Source organism: Heterocephalus glaber, unplaced genomic scaffold, assembly GCF_053883595.1.
Source record: "Heterocephalus glaber isolate CG9 unplaced genomic scaffold, H.glaber_assembly_v1.0 deba00001760, whole genome shotgun sequence".
NCBI lineage: Eukaryota > Metazoa > Chordata > Mammalia > Rodentia > Bathyergidae > Heterocephalus > Heterocephalus glaber.
The window spans coordinates 3,291,402-3,304,990 of NW_028258457.1; the positions used below are offsets into that span (position 1 = coordinate 3,291,402).

Here is a 13,589-nt window from a genome sequence, read left to right on the forward strand (position 1 = left end):
AATTGGATTTCACCGATGGGGAGGGTGCAGCCCAGCCAGAGGTGGGGTGGGGACTGCTGGCGGTGCAGCCATAAAAGCAGAGGCTGAGCCCTGCCTCCTGGGATCGCGGAGGCTGCAAGGCACCGGAGGCAGTGCTTGATTCCCACCTGCTCCCAAGCAGCACCTGGGCAGGTAAGGCTGGGCATGGGGCAGCTGTGGGGTGGCTGGCCTCTATCGCTGCTTCCTGGGGAGCCCTGAGTCCCACATCCACCACACCCCATCCTTTGGGGCTTACAGCCCTTGGGAGGCAGGGTCTCTTGCACCCTGGGCAGCACACACTTTGGGGTTGCTCCACTCTTAGGGATCCCCCAGGTCCATATCTGCTGCCTCTCTGGGCCTCAGTTTACCCATCTATAAAATGAGGTTTGGGAACCTGGAGTGAGGGGGTAGTGCTGATCTGGGAGCAGGACAGTTAGGACCTTGTGTCCCCAGCACACCAGATGTTCCAGTCTCTGACCGTTCCAGGCCTCAGTTTCCCCAAGTGTGGTTGTAGTCCAGTGGGGTGCTAAGAGGAGGAGGAGGACTCAGCTTCAAATCCAAGCATGATCACTGGGATGAGAAGCTTCCTGTGCCGCAGTTTCCGTGTCTGCTAGCCGGGGTCACGGGTCCCATCTCTCCAGCCGGATTGGATGCCCTCAGCAGCACACACTGGGCCGGGTCCTTGACCTGCATTTGGAGCTGGGGGTACCTGTACCGGAAGAAGAGACAGAGGTTCCAAGGGGCCCCACAGCGAGCTCCAGGGCAGGGCAGGGCAGAGCCCCAGTGGGGACAGAAGCCCGAATCCCCCTCAGCTGCACGCCCCCGTGTGCAGCCTTTGCCCAGGCTGCCCAGAACCCCAAAAAGTGCCTGCTCTGAGACCTAGGATGGGGGACAGCTGGGCATCTGTGGGATTCTAGCTGCAACCCCAGGGGGTGCCTGGGTGCTGCCCCCACTTCTAGAACAAGAAGATGGGGCTCAGAGCTGGCCGTGGTGGTGCAGGCCTGTAATCCCAGCACTCGGGAAGCTGAGGCAGGAGGATCACCAAAAGTTTGAGGCCAGCCTGGGCTACATAGAGAGTCCCTGTCCCCCAAAAATAAAAATAATAAAAACAGGGCTCAGTAAGATCGGAAGGTTCCATCCCAGACCTGCTGACCGCCCATCTGGACAGAGGCCAGGCAGGCAGGCCAGGCCAGCCACACAGGGGCCAGGACTCAGTTTCCCCACTCGGGATGGCTGTGACCTTGGCCTGGGGTGTCCCTCTGACCAGAGCTGGGGAGCAGTGGGAGGGCCAGGCAGTGGCTGCAGGAGTTTGGGCTGAGTTCTGGCTGCGCGGGCACGGTGCCCGCCTCCGCCCAGCCCAGGTATCGTCTTTCTCCTCCTCCCGCTCTGGACTTTGTTTCCCTTGCTGGGTGCGGCTGAGGGGACCAGAGATCCGTGGGGCCCCTGCTCCCTGGCAGTGGGCGGGCCGTGCCGGAGCAGGAGGCTGCTGGAAGCTGGCGGTGAGGCTGGGGCTGCTGGACAGGACTGGGGCGGGATGGGAGTCTGGTGCGTGGGGAGGGGGCTCCTCTGCTTGGGGGTTGGGAAGCAGTGAGCTGCCCTCAGGGGCCCCCAGGACCCCAATCCTCTGCTGTCCTACGCTGGGCCCAGCCGGGGTCTCTGGCTGGCATCTGCACCCCAGCCTCACTCTGGGCCTTGGGGTCTCTCCCAGCCCCTAGCCCTGGCTGGCACTTGGGTTTAACCCCAAAGGCTCCGACTCCCCAGCTCCGATGTTCACAAAAGGGGGCCTGAAAGCCCTTGTTGTCTTTGGGAATTCTGGGGAGACAGACTTTGTGGTGGCTTCAACGATAAATCCCCCTTCCCGAGGGCCAGGGCCCAGGTTGGGCACATAGAGTGGGGTGGCAGAATGGAGAGGGCCCAGCCTGAACCTGGGGTCCTGGCCCAGGGTCTGCAACTCCCCAGGACCAGGCGCCCCAGTGATGCCCACCCCCACCCCCAGGATGAGGGATCCCGCAGCCCTCCCCATGGTGACCATGGCATCCCGGAAGCCTTTGCCCATGGGCGGAGCCCAGTGCCAGGCAAAGGGAGCAGGTGTTCAGCAAGAGGGCCATAAACAGTTTCATTGTGGTGCCACAGGCCGGAGGGTGGGGCCGAAGGAGCAGCCCTGGAGGCTCCTGGGTTCGGGGTGGTGCTGGCCTGGGATCTGTGACTTGTGGGGTCAGCTTCCCTTCAAGGGATTGCAGATTGCTCTGCTGTAAACCGAGTAGATGATGTTCCCTCCTGAGCCAGGTGCAGTGGTGCACACCTGTGATCCCAGCTGCTCAGGAGCCTGGGGCAGGAGGACCCCAAATTCATAGTGAGATCTTGTCTCGAAAAATAAAAAGGGCTCAGTGGTGAGCACTTGCCTTGCATGCACAAGGTCCTGGATTCCATCAGCAGCCCTGAAAAAAAAATTGTGGGCTCCAGCAAGGCAGGAAGGAGAAGATGGTGGGACTGGTTTACATGTGGGGATGGATGAGAGATGGCCCCCGCCATCAGCCACCATCAGCTGCAATTCTACCCTCGAGGCCTCAAAGGCCCATTTTCCTCCCTGAGGCTTCTCTGAATTGGACATCACACAGGCTCCCAGGGCCCTGAGCATTGTCCCCTATACCTTCACAAGAGAGGCATCTGCCCAGGCCACCCCAGATCAGCTGAGGACCCCAAGTGTAAGTGTAAGGTCTTCAGCCCCACACAAGCTTCTGTTGAGCTGCTGTTTACCAGGTGCAGGGTGAATCTGCTCAGGTCCCAGCTGAGGGGGTCCCAGTCCCTTGAACCCAAGACGCGGAATTGCACTCCCATGGCCTCAGTGAGTCACCACCGAGGAATGGGCTGGGGAGGAAGATGCACCACCACCCTGGACCCACCCAAGGGGAGCCCCAGCCCCACACCCACAAGTGCTGGGCAGGAGTGAAAGTCCCCAGGTTAGAGATCCCATGATGGAAACCTCTGTTCACTCAGTAGGCAGGCACGCCTGCTGGTGACCCCTGAGCCTGGCCTAGGGTGTGGGGACAGTGAGATAGACCCTTCGGCCAGCGCTGGCACGGAGGGGCTCAAGGCTGGAGGGACAGCGGAGTTGCAGCCCCAGGTCTGAGCACCAGGCTATGTGGAGGAGCTATCTGTTCATCTGGTCTCTTTGTTTGCACTGAGGATGAAACCCAGGGCTTCTGCACTTAGCTACACCCCCAGCCTTCCCATTTTTAAAATTTTGAGACACGGTCTCACTAAGTCACTCATTTGTTCAGGTTGGGCTCCAGCCTGCAATTCTCCTGCCCCAGCCACCCAGCCTCCTGGGATGATAGGTATGTGCCGCCATGCCCAGGTCAGCCAGTCTTCACGAAGTGCCTGCCTTACACCAGGCTCTGGCCTGCAGGAGGGCCCAGGTGGAGTGGGGTGCTGGGCAGTGATCCTAGAGGGGTGAATATCTTTGATTGTAGTATTACCCAAAAGCCTGTCATCCCAGGCAAGAGGATCACAAATTCAACCTAGCCTGGGCAACTCAGCAACTTTAGTGAGACCCTGTTTCAAAATAAAACTTTTTTTAAAAGGCCAAGAGTGGTGGTGCACACCTGCTGAGGCAGGTGGATCGCTGCAAGTTCAAGGCCAGCCTGGGCTACAGCAAGACCCTGCCTCAAAATCAATCAATCAATCAATCAATCAATCAAAGCTGAGGATGGAGCTCAGTGGTGATCGCTTGGCCAGCATATGTGAGGCTGAGTTCCCTCCTCAACACCACTAAATAAATACAAACACAAATAAAAACACACACAAAAGGTGGCGTGACACTGTCTGGCCATGCTTGTTGGAACATTGTCCCCATGACATGGCTTCGCATTGCTGGATGGCACACTCTGGTCCAGGCAGGACTTCTTTTCTTTCTTTGTTTCTTTGTTTCTTTCTTTTTATTTGTATTTGTTTTTGTTTTTATGTTTTGTTTTGTTTTGGGTATTTGGGTTTGAATCCAGGGCCTTCACACTGAACTCTATTTCCAACCCTTTTATTTTTTATTTTGAGACAGGGCCTGGTTAAGTTGCTAAATTGGCCAGGCTAAGCTGAACTTGCAGTCCTCCTGCCTCAGCCTCCCAGAGTGCTGGGATCACAGGCGTGCACCACCACACCCAGCTTCAGCCAGGGGCCCTGCTCTGCTTCTGAGAACTGAATGGAGTGTCAGCCTTGAGCTGGTGCAGAGATCTTGGATGTGCACAGAGGGCCTCATGGACCCCAGTGTGCCAGGGACGATCCAGCTTGGAGATCTGCGGCCCTGGAGCCCCTTCCCTGTCTGTCAGTGCCTAATGCTCGGCGTCCCATGAAGCCCAGCATGGGAGAGGCTCAGGTCGAGGCTCAGAGGGAGGGGAATTGGGGGCTCCCTGGCTAGGTGGAAGTGCTGGCAGAGGCCAGGGTTGGTGACAAGGCCAGAGGGTGACCCTGACCCCTGGGTGGGGCTTGAGCGCTGTACCCTGGGAGAGCCAGGGTGTGAGCTTGAAGACACTGGGTCAGGGCGTCTCCTGGACGCTCTGCAGTCCCGCCTGGGCCCAGGGACAAGGTTCAAGGTGTTCCCAGCCCATCCAGGCTTTCCGGCACCAAGGCTGTCCAGGTGTTGTGCTGTGAAGGATGTGGGGACCGAGAACCTGCCTAGCTCCAGGCCTGTTTCCCACCTGATATCCCTCAGCAGGGAGGGCTCGGGCCCACTGGGGCCATCAGTGAACCTGGAGTGAGCAGATCTCAGAGACACCTCACAATGAGTCAGGGAGCAAAGGCTGGGGACAAGAAGCTGGGTGTAGTCAGGCAAGAATGTGAGATCCTACAGTGGAGCGCCATGTCACTAACAGGGATACACAGGATTTCAGGTACGGTTGGATCCAGGAGTTTAAATGTTGGGCCCCCAGTACCAGGTTTGGGGTTATTCTCAAGTAAGCTGTGCCTATCAGGTGGCACAAACAGTCCCCAGTAATTTTCCACTTTGTCCCACCAGCCTAAAAGCATTCATTGCATTACTTCTGTTTTGTTTTGTTTAGAGACTGGGTCCGGCTTTGTTTGGGGGGGTGGTTGGTACTGGGAATCGAACTCAGGACCTTGTGCTTGCGAGGCAGGCGGCAGCACCAACTGAGGTAAATCCCGGGCCCTGGGTCTTGCTTTGTAATTCAGGCTGGTCTTGAACTCACTATATACCCCAGGCTGGCCTCAAACTTGTAGCAATCGGGGCTGGAGATTTAGCTCAGTGATGCTGCTGCCTGCCTCACAAGCACAAGGACCCAAGTTCTATCCCTGGTACCAAAAAAAATAAATAAATAAAAAACTTGTAGCAATCCTCCTACCCCAGCCTCCCAAGTGCTGGGATTATAGGCGTGTGCCACCACGCCCAGACTTGCATTAATTAATTAATTAACTGCATTAATTTCAAAGTTCCAAGATTTCATGTCATTGGCCAGGCTGAGTCACTTACCCATCTCAGAGCTAATCACAGAGGCCAGAAGGTAAAAGAGTGTGATTGGCTAGGCTAGGTCAGATATGTTGTGATTGGTTGAGCAGGGTTACTTACCCATCCTTCAACCAGTCACAGAGGTCAGAGAGTGGACTGTTGTGATTGCCTGGGTCTGAGAGTGGAATGCTGTGATTGGCTGGGCAGGATCATTTGCCCATCCCTCAACCCATCAAGAGGTCACATGGGTGGGACTGCCTTTTGGGGGACTGGGAGTTGTCCCTGTCCCTACATTCCCTGACCTGGGTCCATGACTTCCTTCTTCCCCAGTGAGCCTGGAGGTCTTCACCCACAGAAGAAAGGTCAGCCAAGACCCCTGAGGAGATGGACCGCGTGACCAGATACCCCATCTTTAGTCATTCACACCCAGCTCACGTCACTGGGCTGGCACTGGATGGGGACGCCAGTTACACAATTGAGCTGGTGGGTGTGAGGCCGGAGGACAATGGCTGGGGTCAAGACAAGCCTCAAGCTTTTCCCACAGACTGGGAGGCCCAGGTGGACAAGACAGAGACACGAGTGTTCCGTGGCAGGCATGCTGCCCTCAGCCACACAGAGAAGGACAGGGACAAGGAGATGCAGGTTTATCTCCTAGATGCCAGACACGGCCCACCCAGGCAGCCACAGGACCTAGAGCTCGAGCGCTGGGCAGTCATCCAGGGGCAGGTGGTCAGGAAAGGCAGCACGGTGGCCACGCTTCGTGGCACCCCTGACCACAGGGACCCCAGGCCACCTGGCCACCCTCAGTCCAGTCCTTTGAAGGAGGAAGACGTGATCGACAGGGAGCAGATTGACTTCCTGGCTGCTAGGCAACGCTTTTTGAAGCTGGAGCAGGATGGCATGAACAGGACGTCAGTCCCCCAGAGTCCCCTGGCCAAAGTGTTCCCTGCACCTGCTCAGCTGGGTGTCATCCAGGCCTCCAAGGCCTCAAATGAGCCCCAGCTGGCCAACGGGTACACTGTCTCTGCCACAGCCCAGGACAAGGAGGTGGTCGTGGTGGAGAAGAGGGTCCGTGGTTTTGTTACTGGGCCCAGCATCCAGGCTATGGACAACTCTGGCTCCTGGTCCCAAGCCACCAACAACTCCTCCAGCTTCCGGTCCCAAGCTGCCAACGACTCTGCCAGCTTCCGATCCCAAGGCACAGACAACCCCAGCTTCCAATCCCAAACCATGAATGATTCCCGCCTCTGGTCCCAAGCCACAGATGACCCTGGGTCCTGGTCCCCAGAGCCCCTCAAGGAGACACCCATTGAGCGGGAGATCCGGCTGGCCCAGGAGCGCGAGGCAGACCTTCGGGAGCAGAGGGGACTTAGGCGGGCAGCGAGCCACCAGGAGCTGGTGGAGATCCTCACCCGGCCATTGCTGACCAAGGTGAACCTGGCCGAGGTCCCTCGGCGGGACCGGGGCCGCCCATCCCTGTATGTGCAGCGTGACATGGTGCAGGAGACCCAGCGTGTGGAAGACCACAGGCGGAAGGGCCTGCAGGCCAGTGGGGCGTCCACACCTGACTGGGTCTCCGAGGACCCCCAGCCTGCATTTGGGAGGAAAACGAACTCAGACCCCATCCTTGACCCCATGCCAGATGCCGGGGCAGCCGACCCAGCTCCAGAGACAAGGAAGGTGAACCGAATACCACCCGACGCCTACCAGCCGTACCTGGGCAGAGGGACCCCTCAGCCAGAGTTCTCACCCTGCTGGGGATACCGCAAGCCTAGCGGTCCCCCTGCCTCTCCTAAGTCCACAAGGTCTCAGAGGCTTCTCTCAGAATCCTCTGGAAAACCCCTGAGCACAAAGTTCCCTCTGGGAGACCTGCAAGCCAGCCAGACCATGGTACCACGGGAGTACTTCCGCCTGCGACCCCTGCAGTTCAGGGTCCCAGATGTGCAGCATCAGGCTGAGACCCCCCATGTCTGGGGCTGGGAGGTGGCCGGGGCCCCAGCATTGAGGCTGAAGAGGTCCCAATCGTCTGACCTGCTGGAGAGGGAGGTGGAGGATGTCCTTCGAAGGGAGCGGGAGGTGGAAGAGCAGCGGAGGAGCGCTTTCTTCCCTGAAGTCTTCTCCCCAACGCCAGAGGACGAGGGCTGTAAGCAAGACTCTAGGAGCTCCTCTAGGGCATCTGGTGAGGAGGGGCCAGGAATGGCTGTTCTGCTCTATGACTTCGGTTGGAGCAAGGGGACAGGGAGGTAGTATCAGGGAGGGCAAGCATTTCCTCAGTCTGTCCTGCTCCTCCATCAGTTGCTTAAGCTGTAGATTTTGGAGGAATGTCAGCTCTGCCTTAGGTTTTTTCCTTTATGGATTTGTGCAATTTGTTATTAGTTGCATAGCAATTTGCAGATGTTTAACCTCTTGGTCAATGGCACTTCTTTGTCAACATGAAATATCCTCCAGGGTAGCTTGGTATTTTTCACCTTCTGTCTATCCAGTTTTCCCTGACTGGCTATTTTGGTCAATCTGTCACAACTAGCTGCCGGCTCTGGCTGTCCATTGATGGTTCCAGTGCTTCAGCCAGGACCCCTGTAGCTCCAGGGCTGAGGTCTGGAAATCATTCTCCAATGCCCCTTCCTTCTCCCACCCCTCACAGGCATCACAGGCAGCTACTCAGTGTCTGAGTCATCCATCTTCACTCCCATCCACCTGCACTCAGGCCTGGTGTGGACAGTGGAGGACCCAACAGACGGAGCTTCTGGGCACAGGAAGAAGGGACAGTGGGTGAGCAGAGGCTGTCCTCCTCCTCCCCGAGGCCAGCAGCCCCCATAGGAGCATCAGGAGGGTCACAGGAGCCCCAGATCTAACCTGGGGCTTACTGGCATCATCACTGTCCCTCTCTGTGCTGTGCCTCAGTTTCCCCACATGTGAAGTACAGAATCATAAACCAGGCAACTCTATCTCTGGGCTTCTTCTCAGAGAAGCCACATAAGCAGGGGTCTTTGTCCCCATTTGAGGTCATCTCAGGGTCAACGGTAAATGTCATGAGCGGACAGTGTGGGGGTGATTGTGGGATGCTGGGAAGGCCCCACAGACAGGAGACATCTTCCCTCCTGCCTTCAGTAGACATTCAGCTATATTTTGGACATCTGGGTGGGCACTGGCACAGGGCAGGAAGGACAGGGCTGATTCTTGTCCTTTTCCCACAGTATGCAGGCATCAACCCCTCAGACGGCATCAACTTGGAGGTGAGTGCTCCTGGGGTGCAGGGGGACCCAGGATTTTCCTCTACAGCCTTTCCTTCAGGTGTGGGACAGTTCTGGGTATCTTCTGCACTGGTAATGTCTGCCCAGGGTGGATTCTGCTGGGATCCATTTGTGATGCCTGCTGCTGAGTTAGATTCTGCTAGGATCTGCTTGTGATGCCTGCCATGGCACCAATTACACCAAGAGAATCCATTTTGCCAGATGGTGGTTATAAAGCAGATTAGGACCAAAAAAGGACACTTCTCGCTTATTTAATTATTTTTTGCAGTGCTAGGGATGGAACCTAGGCCTTGTGGCATGGACTAGCAAGCACTTGCCACTGAGCTACACCTACAGCCCTATTTTAAAATTGCCTTTTGAGACAGGGTCTCACTAAAAGTTGCCCAGGCTGGGCTTGAATTTATTATCCTCCTGCCTCAGTCTCCTGAGTGCCTGGGATTACAGGTGACACCTCACTAGACAAGGACACCCAGCTACCTCAGTCAATTCATGGGATGATTTGTAGTTTTCCTTAGGCTGAGTCCAAAAAGCCAGATCCAGCCAGATGCAGTGGTGCATACTTCTATAATCCCAGTACTCTGGGAGGCTGAGGCAGGAGGATCAAAAATTTGAGCCAACTGGACAACTTAGTGACTCAGCAAGACCCTGTCTCAAAATAAAAAATTTAAAAAGAGCCGGAAGATGTAGCTCAGTGTGAAAGCCCTGGGTTCAATTGCTAGTACCAATAAATAAATGGTATTTTCCCTGCCTGGAGCTTAGAACAATTCAGCAGTTCTTTTGCCCTATTACTAAGAATAAAGTCCGAAACGGAGGAGGAGGTGGTCCTTCCTCACCCCTGTTTTAGGCCGGGGCAGGGAAGCCTGGGGGTGGTGAGAACACTGAGTGTGCTCTGTGTCTCTTCTGGTGCAGATCCTGGGAGCCACACGGGTCACTCATCACAAGAATGCCATGGCCAGGCGCTGGGAGGCCGGCATCTACACCAGCGAGGATGAGGACTAAGCCTGGGTCCAGGACAGCCGCCTGGGCCCTGTACTGCCCTGCAGCAGCTGCCACGTTGTCAGGGAGCCCCCACCCACCAGGGCGCACGGTCCCCATTTAAACTCACAATCAGAGGACCTGGAGCTGCATGCCCACGGTCCATGGCGAGTACACGGTAGACTCCAGGGTTTTCTCTGCCACTTTTTATTTTCCTGGGGGACATTTTTCTGTTTGTAGGGTCTTTGGCTGGGACTGAAAAAGAGATCCCTGCTGATTCTTCTTGCCTCTTTTCGTTTGTTTTATTTGGTTTTTGGAGAAGGTCTTGCTATGTGGCCTAGTCCAGCCTCAAACTCACAGCAATCCTCCTCCCTCAGCCTCCTGAGTGCTGGGATGACAGGCGTGCACCGCCACCCCCAGCTTCTTTCTTCCTCTAAGACTTTGCCACATGCTCTGGGGCTGGTAAGGGAGACCAGACCATGGTGTGCCCTGCATGTGGGGCACAGAACTCAGGTCCCTCACCTGGCAGGAAAAAGGCCGAGATTTGGGGCTGCCAAGGCCTTTGCCTTCCACCCATAAAGCCTGTCCTTGTCCGCCAGAAATAAACCTTGTGATCTCCCAGCTGGCCCGGCCTGGTGTGCAGAAGCACCAAGTTGCCTCAGTCTGCCTCAGTTCTCTTCAGGTTCTGCCCCATTGGACCGCGACCCCTGTGACCGCGACCCCTGTGACAGCTGCCAGGTGCCAGGCATGGATCGCGCTCCCAAGTCCTGCATACAGCAGGTGCCTTATTGGTGCTCGTGCACAGGCCTATGGAGTGTGTGAGGGGCTGCTTCAGGCCTCTGGAGGGCTTCTTAACCACCTGCTGCATCCCCAGCACACACACGTGGTGACAGAGGAGGTTGGAGAGTCATTAATTGGGCTCTGACTGCGCACCAGGCTCACACCCGGAGAGCGTGGGTGCTGGGTTGAATCCAGCTCTGTTCCCAGCTGCTCTGTAACCTTGGGGTCTTCTGAGTGTCTGGCCTCCATTTCCCCTCTGCACAGGGATTGAGGATGGGACCCTGCTCCCAGCAGGCAGACGGGGCCATTGGTGTGAAGGCACAGACAGGGTGTGGGTGACAGGGACTCAGCCCCGCACCAGCCTTGGCCGCCAGAACCCGGGCCTGCCAGGATCAGTGAGATCCTGGTCTGAGGGAGGGGGCCTCTGTCCCCAGGAGGCCCCGTAGGAGGAGAAAGCAGTGTGCTGCCCTCAGGAGAGCTTCTGAGCTAGGGTCACCTGCCCCCTTGTGCCTGGGCAATCCCGTCCCAGCCCCAAAACCCAAGAAGAGCCCCCCCACCGACTTTCTCACATTCTGACTCACAACCTGGTGAATCTCCTCGATTCTCCCTGTCTCCGCCCCTTCCTCGCCACCCCACAGGACACCCCGCTGTCCCCAGGTCCCGGAACAACTTCAGGGGCTCAAAGACATCCACAGTTGTCCCTCACAGGGCTGCAGTCCAGGCCTGGGCCGCAGGGCTGCTCCTCCTAAGGATCCAGGGAGAACTCATGCCCTCATCCCAGCTCCTAGAGGCGCCCACAGCCCTCAGCCTGTGGCCCATCCTCCATCTGCAGAGCCACCAGCATGGTGTCTTCAGCCTCTCTTTGCCTCTCACCCTCCCGCGCCCTCTCAGGGGATCTGGGGTACCCTGGGACCCCAGTGGTCAGGATGACTCCCCCAGTGCCCTTCAGGTGTCCCCATCTGCAGAGTTCCTTCCGCCTGGGAAGTGACACAGGTTGATCAGGGCAGGGACATTGGGATGTCACATATTGAGCTAAACTGAGGACAAGACAGAGCAGTTGGTTTGGCTCTGATGTCCACATAGTGTCCTTATAGCTTTGAACTCTCTTGCCCTTTTTTTAAATTAAAAAAATTTTATTCATGTATGTTTGCAATACCTAATAAATACATGCATTGTGGGGAGTTGCTACACAGACATATGGCCTCTTGGTCCTTTTTACTTCCTCTTCCCCTCTCCCCCATCTCCAGGTCCCCCCCTTTTAAAAAAAGTATTGAATTCCAGGCCGCGGATTTAGCTCAGTGGCGCTGAGCCTGCCTCGAAAGCGCAAGGTCCTGAGTTCGATTCTGACACTGCAAAAAAATGAAAACTAAAAATAAATAAATATTGAATAGAGTTGTTGTTGTTGTTGAGACATGGACTCTATGTAGTCCAAGCTGGCCTCAAACTCACTATATAGCCCACACTGGCCTGGGACTTGCAGCAATCTTCCTGCCTCAGCCTCCCAAGTGCTGAGCTTACAGGTGCAGGCCACAACACCTGGCAAAATCAGTAGACTTTTTTCTTTTTTTTTTTTTGGTACCAGAGATCAAACTCGGGTCCTTGTGCTTTTGCAGCAGCAGCGAAACCACTGAGCTAAATCCCCAGTCCCTAATCAATAGATTTTTTTTAAAAATTTCTTTCTTTCTTTCTTTCTTTCTTTCTTTCTTTCTTTCTTTCTTTCTTTCTTTCTTGTCTTTTTTTTTGTGGTACTAGGGCTCAAACTCAAGGCCTTAACACTGAGCTCTATCCTTAGTCCTTTTTTGAGACAGGGTCTTGATAAGTCATTAAATTGCCCAAACTGGGTTCAAAGTTGGGATCCTAGCTGGGCATGGTGGGTCATGCCTATAATCCCAGCACTTGGGAAGCTGAGCCAGGAGGATTGCTGTGAGTTTAAGGCCAGCCTGGGCTACATATCGAGACTCTGTCTCAAAAAAAAAAAAAAATTGGGATCCTCCTGCCTCAGTGTTGCAGGTACAGCAGGTGTGAGCCACAATGCCTGGTTATTATGACTTTTTTTTTAGTATTGGGGACCAAACTTGGGACCTTGTGCTTGGAAGGCAGGCAGCAGAACCACTGAGCTAAATCCCTGGCCCCAATTATCATATTTTTTATAAGGGACATGAGCATCAAGCATCGGCTGATTTTGGCATCTGAGGGGCTCCCAGAACCAAGTACCCACAGATACCAAGGGAGGACTATGAGTGTGTGTGTGTGTGTGTTTGTGAACTTCTATTCTCTGGAGACCTCTGTCCCCAATACTTATTTTAGTATGAATGTCTCTTTTGTTTTTGGTACGGAGGATTGAACTCGGGACCTTGTGCTTGCAAGGCAGGCGCTGGAACCACTGAGCTAAATCCCCGGCCCCGTGAATGTCTCTTTTGTGCCATATTTGGGACATACTTACACTAGAAGTTTCTGTTGTTTTTCTGAAACGCAAAGTGGGCTTGGTGGGGGAAGCTTGTCAGCTCACCACTCCGGAGGCTGAAGCAGGACAGCTGTGAGTTCAAGCCAGCCTGGGATACATAGCAAGACCCACTGAGCGGCCTCCTTTGCAGGCCATGCAGGCCCTGGAGGCCAGGCGGTGCCATGGTAACTTAAACTGAAAACTGAGGAAAAAAGAAAGCTTTGGCTTGCCCTTTTCCTCATGTGCTCAGGCAAGCGTACACACCCAGGGCACAACACTGAGATCCTGTGGGTCACAGGCCTTTACGGATGTGTCCCTGTCAGCAGGTGTTCTCTGTTTCGTTGTTGTTGTTGGGTTTTGGTTTTTTTGAGACAGGGTCTCGCTATGTAGTTCAGGCTGGCCTTGAACTCACGGGGATCCTCCTGCTTCAGCCTCCTGAGTGTTGGGATTACAGGAGTGCACCACTACATACAGCTAGCAGGTGTTCTTTGTGACAGGAACGCGTCCCCCGCTGTCCAGTGCATTTAACCGGTGCAGTCAGGGTCACTTAGCTGCTCCCGTGGGTTTCTGCGGGGGTCCCCTGGGGTGACGAGTGTGTCCTCGTCAGAGACCATCCTCCTCCTCCTTAGCCTTTCAGGGCCCCGCCTGACGCGGCGCGAGTGCTCAC

At 55.6% G+C, this 13,589-nt stretch overlaps 1 protein-coding gene across 4 annotated transcripts; it reads left to right on the top strand.

Annotated features, from left to right (window-relative positions):
* Positions 1 to 52: 52 nt before the first annotated feature.
* On the top strand, positions 53 to 11,667 carry Misp (mitotic spindle positioning). Of its 4 annotated transcripts, none has more exons than XM_087201472.1 (5): positions 53 to 171; positions 5,804 to 7,616; positions 8,115 to 8,242; positions 8,668 to 8,706; positions 9,634 to 11,667. In XM_087201472.1, the coding sequence occupies exons 2-5, from the start codon at positions 5,858 to 5,860 to the stop codon at positions 9,721 to 9,723; spliced, it is 2,016 nt and encodes a 671-aa protein (XP_087057598.1). In that variant the 5' UTR covers positions 53 to 171; positions 5,804 to 5,857; the 3' UTR covers positions 9,724 to 11,667. The 4 variants fall into 4 exon arrangements, with proteins under 4 accessions (XP_087057598.1, XP_021100564.1, XP_021100565.1 ...); XM_021244905.2 differs by having other exon boundaries at positions 55 to 171; positions 5,804 to 7,652; XM_021244906.2 differs by lacking the exon at positions 53 to 171 and adding an exon at positions 1,428 to 1,517.
* Positions 11,668 to 13,589: the final 1,922 nt, after the last annotated feature.

What these genes read in the sequence shown, in the direction of transcription:
- Misp (XM_021244905.2), top strand. Translation starts at nt 5,858, where the DNA reads ATGGACCGCGTGACCAGATACCCCATCTTTAGTCATTCACACCCAGCT. An exon ending in ACAGGAAGAAGGGACAGTGG is followed by an intron (nt 8,243 to 8,667) that starts GTGAGCAGAGGC and finishes CTTTTCCCACAG; the next exon opens with TATGCAGGCATCAACCCCTC. An exon ending in CAGACGGCATCAACTTGGAG is followed by an intron (nt 8,707 to 9,633) that starts GTGAGTGCTCCT and finishes CTTCTGGTGCAG; the next exon opens with ATCCTGGGAGCCACACGGGT.